Source organism: Podarcis raffonei, chromosome 12, assembly GCF_027172205.1.
Source record: "Podarcis raffonei isolate rPodRaf1 chromosome 12, rPodRaf1.pri, whole genome shotgun sequence".
Lineage (NCBI taxonomy): Eukaryota > Metazoa > Chordata > Lepidosauria > Squamata > Lacertidae > Podarcis > Podarcis raffonei.
Window position 1 is genome coordinate 26,258,749 of NC_070613.1, and position 11,249 is coordinate 26,269,997.

Below are 11,249 nucleotides of genomic sequence, written 5' to 3' on the forward strand. Positions count from 1 at the left end.
AAATCAACAAGAGTAATTTGGAGAAAGCAATGGCAAAAATCACCCCAAAGCACTGCAAATAGCACCACATTTTCAACAGGCTCCTGTCAATGCAATGTTTCGGAGAAAAGGCCCATCTCCACCAAGTGACTCCAAATGCTGCATGTAAAGAATATGCAGGAGCTTCCCTGTTCTTTTCTATGAGCAGGAGAAAGTTCAGCGGACACAAGAGAAGCACTAGAGATTGAGAAGACTGTATTGTGGCATATTAGGGAGATTATTACAAGTCTGAAGGATACTGAATTGAATAAGAGCACCATTTCAATAGTCTACACAGCATAGAAAAGATATTTTATGATAACCAACATAAGTGACCAAATCCAGTGTTTAAGAGATTGCACAGAAAATTACATCAAGCATAATTTCTTTGGGTTTACATTCCCCCTCCCTTGTATGTCTTTAAAATGAAATTACCATTTATAAGATGCTGTATAAAATATGCTTGCTGCTGCAGCACCATGTTTCATTAGCATATAAAAATATATTTGGTTTTCATTGCATTCTGAACTTTTAAAAATGAGAGAAACCTTTCCCCCCAAAAAGGACATGTGTGCTAGTATTAAACACATAGATTTACCTGAGAGAGCACAGGAAATTATTCAAAATACATACAGCATTTGCACTGGAGAAAAGACCATGCTGACAATGATTGGAATATGCTTATCAAATCAGAACACAGAAAAAGATCGCAAAAAAAAGAGTTATCAGAAATATCTACAGTAAAATATGTGCTTTTTGAAAGCTTCATTCAGTGTGGAATCATCTGGGTGAGGTGTCTTCTGTAGATTAGCCTCTTTGCTCTACAGCTGAGGTTTGTGAAGCCTGCAAAGGAAGGAAAGAGCCAATTAGAAGTACAGATAGTCCTTGTTGCCATTTTTTCTTTCTTGTTTTTTCCTGGTTGTCGTCTGTGAAATATGTGGTTCTATTTCTATGAAAATTGGAGAATTGCAGAGTAGGACATGGATGAGGTAGGCTGGTGTAACACAGAGAGCCAGTGTTGTGTAATGGTTATAGTGTTTGATTATGACCTTGGGAGACCAGGGTTCATAGCCATGAAGCCCACTTGGTGACCATGAGCCAGTCACCATTTCTCAGCCTTACCTACCTCACAGGGTTGTTGTGAAGATAAAACAGGGAGCGGAGAACCTTGAGCTCATTGGAGGAAAAGGTAGTATCTAAATGTAAAAAATAAATGACATATTTAAATGCTTAGTAGTTGAAACATGAGAGAGTTCAATGAGAGAGCAATCCAGTTCATGTTTACTCAGAAGTAAGTCCTACTGTGTTCAATGGGGCATATTGCCAGGAAAGAGTGCACAGCCTTACAGCACAATCCTACATGTGTCTATACTCAAAATTCATTCCCATTGAATTCAGTAGGACATACGCTTAGGAAACTTGGGATATGGGATTATAGCCTTAATCTAGAAATAGCAGCCTTTCAGTATTAATAGCACAGACTCTGGCACCTTAAAGATGTAACAAATTTATTTTGGTGTAATAATTCATGGACTATAGCCTGCATCATCAGTTGCATGGCAGGTATAACACTTCACACATCTGGTGTTTTATTAACAGGAAAGTATAACAAAATTACCTTCTGACGCTTTCTGTCCATATGTAAAAGTATTCTCTGTGGATGCTAATTGTCTCCTGCCCATTCCGTGAGAACTTGAGAGAATGCATTCTACATACATATCCCAGAAGTTCTGAGCTAAACTGTTGAAGATGTCATTATGCTTGGGTTTAGACGACCCTTTCAGGAACATCATGAATTCCCAGAGAGCAGTAACTGTGCTTGATACCCTGAGTTTCTTCACTTCCACCAGCCTACGAGAGGAAATTTCCCAACAATGATGATCAATCTCTCCCAGGCCGGCAAAGGCTTCTTTTTGATATTCAAGGTTGCCAAAAACTAAATTCACCATCAAGAGACAACCCATTTGGAGATGCCACTTTCTGCTGTGTACAAATTCCATGCTGCACAGAGGTATCTGAAAACAATACAAACAATTATGACTTCACTCCTCCTACAGTCTTTGGCTGTACAACTTTGAAACATACTGTCACGAAAAAGGATGTTAGTTGTGACTTCGTCCAACTGGCCTGCGGCTCCAACAGCAGCAAGAAGACAAGTATGTCCTGTCACATGTGAGATGGGGCCAATAACTAGTTAAAATATTTTGCTATTGCAGATAAAAAGAAAAGAAAAGGCCAGCATCAGTAGCCGCATTCAGGTGCTCTTCGCTTGTGTGTTGAACAACATGAGATCAAGGAGCTGGGCTACACTGAGTGTCGTAGCCCACAACATCACACAGTCCTCTCCTACATTAAAAGCGTGTGCTCTGCCACTGAATCACAGCCTGAAGTGCTTTGTAAGGAGGAGACCTTCACATGACATCAACATGAATGTCAGAGAAGACACAATGTAAAGGTTTGCCCATTTACTCCTGTACTATTTGACAGGGTAGCAACGAATGGCTAAGACACACGTGCCTGACCGGAGAGAGACCTGTTGGAATGTAATGTAAAAGTGCTGTCTAAAATGCATAAAATATTGGAATGGGAGGCAAAGGATGAGCAAGTAAAATCTTCAATGATACAGTGGGCAATATATATTGGTCATAATATAGACATGGAAGCATGGGAACGGTTGTGGAATATGGGTACAGTGGTACCTCGGGTTACATACGCTTCAGGTTACATACGCTTCAGGTTACATACTCCGCTAATCCAGAAATAGTGCTTCAGGTTAAGAACTTTGCTTCAGGATGAGAACAGAAATTGTGCTCCAGCGGCGCAGCGGCAGCAGGAGGCCCCATTAGCTAAAGTGGTGCTTCAGGTTAAGAACAGTTTCAGGTTAAGAACAGACCTCCGGAACGAATTAAGTACTTAACCTGAGGTACCACTGTATAGAATTCACAGTATGTTATGGTCTAAGAGAAAAATTAAATGAAAATGACATATCGATGGTATCTAATACTGAGTAAATTGGCAAAAATGTATATATCTAAACCAAATAAGTGTTGGAAATGTAAAGAGAAAGAAGGTTATTTTTATCATATGTGGTGGTCTTGTAGTAAGGTTAAAGCTTACTGGGAAATGATATATAATGAAATGAAAATGATGTTTAAAATAACCTTGGGAGGGGGGGGAGACCAGAAGCTTTTCTTTTGGGAATTATAGGGACAGAACTACCTAAACTGTATAGAAACTTATTTATGTATGCTACTACAGCGGCAAGAATGTTACTTGCCCCAAAATGGAAAGAAGCAAAAGTCCCAGCAAAGGAAGAATGGATACAAAAACTTATGGAATATGCAGAAATGGTGAAAATTACCGGAAGAATAAGAAATCAAAATAATAAACTTTTTACAAAAAAATAGAAATGGTTTATTGAATAATTACAGATAAATTGTAAACAGATAAGAACATTGGCAGGATTATTGTAATAACCTGCTGTTTTATGAGTATATATTTAAAGAAGATGAATAAATGAGCAAATTAAGTTAATTTGGATATGCAGAGGATATTAAAAATAAATTTAAGGAACAGCAGAAAGAGGAGGAAGGAAGTCAGGTTTTGAAAGGTCAAAATGATTGTAAAATTAGTGAAATGTATAAACTTCAAAAGTATAAATAATTTATTTATTTTTTAAAGACATGTGTGCCCTGAGGAAAGGCAGAAGGCAAAGAACCAAGCCAAGGAGTCCAGGTCATGGAGCACATTTATCAATAGCTCCTCACAGAAGCACCTATGACCTGAGACATAAGCGCTGGCTTGCATCCGTGACTGAGGAGGCCGACAGCGTGACATTCTGTGTGTGACTTCGCTGTTGGATATTGAGGGGGCTCAGCCCCCTCCTTAAAAACTTGGGGGGGGGGCAAAGTGCTTCCATCCCCAGGAGCCAGCACTGCTGGCCTGAGAGAAATGTTGGGGCAGCTCCTACCCCACCTTCCCTGGAGCGGCTGCAGGCCTGTTTCCCCTGAGGGAAGGCAGAGGCAAGGGAGGCCAAGCCAGGAAACATGTATACCATCAAGCTCCCCGTTGGCATGAGAGGACCCTGTCAGTCTTTGTTTAAAACAATGCATTTGTTTTAGTGTTTGAATCACACTGTAAACTGCCTTGGGGGTATATAAACCCAAGAAAAAGTAAATAAATTAAATAAATAACTGAAAGAACCCACTGTCCACCTTCAAATACAGATAGCAAAGGCTCCCGTCTGAGACGTTGGAGGGCTGCTGCCTTTCAATAATGAGCAGCATGGACAAATTGTGCCGCTCGTTATAAGGCAACTTCCTGTGTGACTGCCTCTCAGAAGTTGGTTGAACACATCTTTTTTTAGGTTAAAGTACTGGAACACTGTGCTATTTAAATACACTCTGCTGCAAAACAATTAAATTGCACTCAAACCACTTGGTTTTGTCCGATCAACATCATGAGTAAGAGTGACTTCAGTTGTAGCCACACAGCCTCAGCCTGTGTTTTCAAAAGTCCCACTGTTTATATAGTGTCATAGATTTATGGCTCAAGAGTCTGTTAGTGAATGGTATAAATTAATAAATGCTAGTATTTAGATAATATTTGGGGGCATGAAGGGAAATACAAGCTGCAGAACTGTGCCAGGCAGGAAATTTCTGGGTTAGCTAAGTGCAGAACCATGAAGGAACAATGGCACCGAGCCATTAAGGTCTATTAGCAATGCAAAATAACAGTCCTCCCCCCACCCCCACTCTCTGAGGAATGGATAGAGAGACAGGAGAACTGACAGGTTGCCAAGGTGATGGGGGGGCACATGATGTCATAGGGAAAAATGTCCTTTTTGAAATCTGGAGACGTTCTGGGAAAGAAAAGAACAAAGGCAGAACCATCTTGGCGCAGGCTGGAGGAGGCTGCCCTGAGAGCCATGACTGACTAATGCTTTGGACCCAAGCTTGCTGAAGCTATGAGAGGGGCAGTGAGAGACAGTGTCCGCTCAGCCAGGACACTGAGGTCCTCCTCTGAGGGTCATCTGCAGGTTCCTTCACCATAAGAAGCGAAGTTACAGGGAACCAGGCAGAGGGCCTTTTCAGTGGTAGCACCCTCCCTGTAGAACACCTTCCCTTCCGATGTCAAGGAGATAAAGAATTACACAGCTTATAGAAGGCAGCCCTGTATCGAAAGGTTTTTAACCCTTGATGTTTTATGTTTTAAGATACACTGTACGCAGCCCAGAGTGGCTGGAGAAACCTAGTCAGATGGGCGGAGTATAAATAATAAAATTATTATTATTATTATCACTCTTGGGGTATAATGCTCTGAACCTCCTTCATTGAAGATTCCAGGTGAAAATATGTGTACAGTAAGCCATATGTATTAAATAGACTAGCCTCCGCTGTGCCTCATTTTGCACCCTGGGTGAGCGCCTGGAATCTTGCTACCACTTGGCAGATTGGGAATGGCAAGCAACCTTCGTAACAATGGGATTGCATACAGGCAGGCATGCGGGGGGGGGCAGGGAGGGGCAGCTCCCCCACCCAAATCAATAAAATTCAATAAAAATACAGTGGTACCTCGGGTTACATACACTTCAGGTTACATACGCTTCAGGTTACAGACTCTGCTAACCCAGAAATAGTGCTTCAGGTTAAGAACTTTGCTTTAGGATGAGAAGAGAAATCGTGCTCCGGCGGCGCGGCAGCAGCGGGAGGCCCCATTAGCTAAAGTGGTCTTCAGGTTAAGAACAGTTTCAGGTTAAGAACGGACCTCCGGAACGAATTAAGTACTTAACCTGAGGTACCACTGTACATAGCTTACTGAGGTTCTGCCGCCCGCAAAAGAAATCCTGGCTACGCCCATGGAGGCAGGCCCATTCTGTGGTTAGTTAAGATGGCTGCCGCTACAGAATTTTTTTGTGCACTTGACTTGGGACAGAAGAACCTGGCTCCTAATGCCCACTCCCACCCTGTCAAGAAATGCATTGGGTGACATCAGAACAGTCACCTAACCTACCTCACAAGGCTATTGTGGGAATAAAATGACCGGAGAAAAGAACTATATATGCTACTCTTGAGTTCGTTGAGATGGGTAGGATTTAAGTCAGGGGTTCCCAAAGCGTTGCCCATGGACCACCAGTGGTCTTGTGAGTCTGCAAAGTGGCATAACTACATGTGAATGAAGAAAGGGGTGTGTGAGAGGAATGGCAGGCACAATGGCTGCTGTTTCGTTCTTAGAACCTGGCTGTCTGCCTGGAAGGTGAGGAAGAGGGAGTTAGTGATGGCAGGCGGAGATTCTGCCTTCCTCAGGGGAATAAAGCTACGGCTGGCAGCAAGACAGGGAAAGGTCCTAAGCAGTCACCACTTCTAAACAACAGGAAGAAAAATCATTAAGTGGTCTTGGGCAGGGAGAGCTTGCGAACAGTTGGTATAATGGTTAACATAAAGGGCTAGGACTGGGAAGATCAGGGTTCAAGCCTCCATTCAGTCATGATGCACACTGAGTAAACTTGGGTCAGGTACTTTTTCCTCAGACCAGCAGACTACCTCACAAGGCTTTTGTGAAAACAGAAGAGGTTGAGAGAACATAAAGGTTAGCCCAAAGACAGCATATAAGTGTTAATAATTAAAACCTTAAATAAATAAAATACTTAGGATTCTAGGCACCCAACCAACCACGACAGGAGGGAATTATTTAAAAGCAGCCAGAAGTTTATAGAAAATATTCAGCTCATACTCTTAACCACAACATTACACTGGCTCCAATATACAGTTCCGTGGACAAGTAAAAAGGTCAGGAGTTTAAAACTTTTGGAATGTAAAACTTTCTTACATTGTAGATAGTTCCTGTAGAAAGTGACACACAGGAGAAAGTAATAAGCTATCACTGATCTACATGATCAATAAACAATGCTTTTCTAACAGCAGCATTATAGATTTTACTGATTGGTTCTTTCTTTTCTCTGGAACTTAGAAGCACAATAAAGTTTTTTTCCTGATTATTCCTACTTGTTTGTATCCTCAGGGAATATTGATTACTGTGATCAATATATTGGAAACATATATCTTCCTTCCCCTCTTATAATTCAGTTGCTACAAAAGCACTTGCAATAATAACATGAAAATTACAACCCATCTTTTTTGTAGCTGCTGTCATTGGCTATAAAACAGCAAAAGCAACAAACACACAGCAACTCTATGACACATCTACACAGAAGTGAGTAGTGCTGAATTCAAAGGGGAATACTCCCAGGCAGGCAGGATTTAGCATCGCAGCCTTTACAAAGAAGCAACCTCCAATGAACACAGTGGGTCTTACTTCTGAGTAAGTGTGTATAGCCTTGGGCTAGAAGTTTTGGAATCTGGCTCTTCCTTGTTCAGTTAATGAGACTTTTTCAACATTTGTTTTTAAGGAGCAAAGTGAAAAATCATACTTACTGAAATATAGCCTTCTTGAGTGCAAATATTCAGTGACAGAAAGCAGTCTGTGTTGACTGACCACTTGGACACAAAGGAGTGGAGGGGGTTCCCAAAGACCAGAAGTCTGAAACTGCTTTCTGTTGCTAGCAAGATAACGGTTGCTGCTTATTGGGATTATATAGCAGAGAAAGACACTGGCAGTATCATCCACTCCATTAAGTGAAAAAGGAGAGGAGAGGGGCTATAAATCACATAACCCCGCCTCTGTCCACATCATCTGCTCTGAGTCAATCAGCTACACAATCTGCTGCAATCTGCATCTTTGTTCCCTTATCTTATCAATACATCCCTATTCCTGTGTACATCCTTGTCCAATAACAGCTGGGGTAGTTGTCCTAGGAAGAGATTTGCAGATAAAGCCTCTTGATGTTTACTCAGAAGTAAGTCCCACTTAGTTCAATGGGGCTCACTTCCTTGCAAAGTGGGTTTAGGATTGCAGCTTTAGACCCCCAATCCTATGGGTGATTATTGGACATGAAGTTCAACTGGGCCCAGTAGTGGAGCTCACTCCCAGGTTAAGTGTGCAGAGAACTGCAGTCTAAAAGTGCTTCTCCTAGAAGCCAGCTGATTACATCTTGATTAAAACTAACAAACATTGAAGTCACAAATTTGTTAGAGAACATTCATTTCCCTAGAATATGGAAGACACTTTATTTAGAAGATGCCAAATGACGTTGCTTAACGAAAATATAATGAACAGTGATAGAATCACTGCTAAAAATACAACTGTTTAAATAATACAAACAGCAGCAGACAGGACATTTAAAAAATACTTGTTTTGCATATTTAGTCAGTGAATAATAACAGGACTCTGTGGGCGGGGTACAATTTTAAAAAAATAAAACAGTAATTATATATATATATATATATATATATATATATATATATATATATAATGATAAAAACAATAAAATAAACATCTTCTTCTTTGGTGATCACTCGTAGCCAAGTAAGATTGTCTTCCATAAACATGGTTTTAACGAGTCCGTAAGTGACTGTGGAGGCCAATTCTGGATCCACACGTCCTTCCACAGCGGGGACATTGGTTTCCGGGAGGGTGCTGATCACGGTGTGGATTTGCCAAGCGTGCCTTCCTCTAGCACGTTTCTCCCTTGCGTCCTGAGTTTGAGTGTCTTCAAAACCCATGACACCTTTGGTAAAGGCTGTTCTCCAACTGGAGCGCTCGCAGGCCAGTGTTTCCCAGTTGTCAGTGTTTATACTACATTTTTTTAGATTTGCCTTGAGACAGTCTTTAAATCTCTTCTGTTGACCACCAGCATTACGCTTTCCATTTTTAAGTTCGGAATAGAGTAGTTGCTTTGGAAGACGATCATCAGGCATAAACATAAGATAATAGGAACAATAAAAAGTAATAAATACAGAGTCAGAGAAGCTCAGAAGCCACTAAGATCATTTAAAGCTAACAAAACACTAGACAAAACAAATGACAAAATGTGCTGAAATACCTGGTTGTTTTAATTCACTTGGAGAGAGCATTCCATACTCAAGGCATCATGACTGAAAATGTCCTCTTTCTGATCACCACCCATCCAAGTAAAGATGGCAGGTAGGACCCTGGGAATGACTCATGTACAGGGCCAGTCCAGGCTATCTTCCTGTCTGAAGTGGGTAAGAGGGCACCTTTCTCCCCACCACCAACCTTGCAATCTTGGAGCTTCACAAAGAACAAATATTGGATATTATTTTCTACTCACTACAGAGTAAAGTCACTACTCTTGCTTATATCTCCTATAGACTTTAATTCGGCAAGTGACAATACTCTGATTCATTTCCTCGATGGTGTGGTATGAATGTGAGCAGTGCTTTTTTTTCTTTAAAAATGTTTAGGGGTACTCTCATTTTGACTCAAGAAAATCACCATTTTATAGTTCAAATAGGGATAAATAAATACAGTAAATGGAAAAAAGTACAAAGATTCACAAAATGTTTTTGTGTACCCCCAAAAAAGAAGCACATACCCCCAGAAAAGAAGCACTGAATGTGAGTATGGTGGGGTTTTTTAGAGCACTATTTTGTTCCGTTTTATACCCAAAGGAATGGTCAGAAATTAGAAGCACTTGCTAACCATTTCTGAAGCAAAATTTAATTTCTGTTTGGTGGGGAGCATTTTTGAACACCAATACCGCATTTGGTTCAGTATGTACATTGTAGTCATTAATTGACTCTTCCAGTGAAATTAAGAGAACCAACCATTGCCTTTTCCTCAGCAGATGGAGAAAGGTGTGCTGGGGGCAACAAACTTTGCACTGGCTTTTCGTGTATGCGAGTCAAGATTGTTTGCTTGAGTGCCCACATTGCATCTTAACAAGAAACGACATACCTGTTTCTAAAGTCATTATAACAGAATCATTGTTGTAGAAGAGGAGGGGGCTATGGCAGGAAATTGGCATCCTTATGGTGAACAAAAAACATGTCACTGAGCACAGCTCAAAGCGGGCTAATCATGTAAAGAGCTTCCATCATATACCAAACAACTTCCCCTTACTCAGTGCCCCCAGATGGAAAGAATGATTCAATTTAATTGATTTAGATACTTATAAAACCTATCTCCTAGCTATCTAAGCAAACAGGCTTTAAAAACTCATTTCCTTCTCTTTTTCCCATTTCCTGTTACACCATCTCTGTGATTCAGGACAAATCTATATTTCAGTTTACCTTTAGTTTAGTTTATACCTCTGTGATGCTAATTCATATGCTAGTTCATATACGTTCTCACTACTTCATCCCTGACTGCTGGCCATGTTGGCTAGGGCTGATGGGAACTGACTACACTGTTACAGAAAGGTAAAGGACCCCAGGTTAAGCCCAGTCAAAAGCAACTATGGGGTATGGCGCTTATCTCGCTTCAGGCCCAGGGAGCCAGCGTTTGTCCACAGACAGTTTTCTGGGTCATGTGGCCCGCATGACTAAACTGCTTCTGGCGCAACAGAATACCATGATGGAAGCCAGAGCACACGGAAATGCCGTTTACCTTCCCATTGCAGAGGTACCTATTTGCGCTGGTATGCTTTTGAACTGCTAGGTTGGCAGAAGCTCACTCCGTTGCACGGATTCAAACTGCTGCCCTTCTGATCAGCAAGCCCAAGAGGCTCAATGGAGTAGACCACAGCACCAGCTGCTTCCTGTACCTTTTACTCTTACAGCAGAATAACCTCAAGAGGTGTGCAGAGCACTGTCTAGTCCTGTTGTTTTGGATAGTTTCAGTTAATAAGGCTCAAGGATGCAGACAAAGTGAAGGTGAGGGCAACCATTTGCACCCTAAAGCCTTGCCCTTCTTGGCTGATAAAAACTAGCAGGGAGGGGACAGCTGACTGGACCACGGAGGTGTCTCCTTTTGAGAGGGAGTGGTCGATCTCTGACTGCTTAAAGGAGACAGTGGTAAGACCACCCTTAAGAAGCCATGACGGGATTTTGAAAATTTAAATAATTACTGGCCAGTGCCAATCTTCCCTCTTTGATCCAGATATTTGAGCAGATGGCCACAGACCAGATCCAGGCACTCTTATAGTAAATCCATTCCAATTGAGATTTAGTCCTGGTTTTGGCTCAGAAACTGCTTTAGTCGACCTGTGTCCTCAAGAGACAAGACAGGGAAAACGTGTCCCTGACTTTTGATACCATCAACCATGGTAACTTTCATGAGCGCAACCAGGATTTTTGGTTTTTTGGAGGGGCAGGACCAACACGATTGGGCAGTTACGTTATGTACCGTATTTTTCCCTCTATTACACGCAG

At 41.5% G+C, this 11,249-nt stretch overlaps 1 protein-coding gene across 1 annotated transcript; it reads right to left on the reverse strand.

Annotated features, from left to right (window-relative positions):
- Positions 1-132: 132 nt before the first annotated feature.
- FAM237B (family with sequence similarity 237 member B) lies at positions 133-7,638 on the reverse strand. The gene is made up of 4 exons (XM_053359226.1): positions 7,452-7,638; positions 1,637-2,033; positions 1,145-1,214; positions 133-861 (listed from the first exon to the last, which is right to left on the reverse strand). Exons 2-4 carry the CDS (start codon positions 2,016-2,018, stop codon positions 840-842), a joined length of 474 nt encoding a protein of 157 aa, XP_053215201.1. The 5' UTR covers positions 2,019-2,033; positions 7,452-7,638; the 3' UTR covers positions 133-839.
- Positions 7,639-11,249: the final 3,611 nt, after the last annotated feature.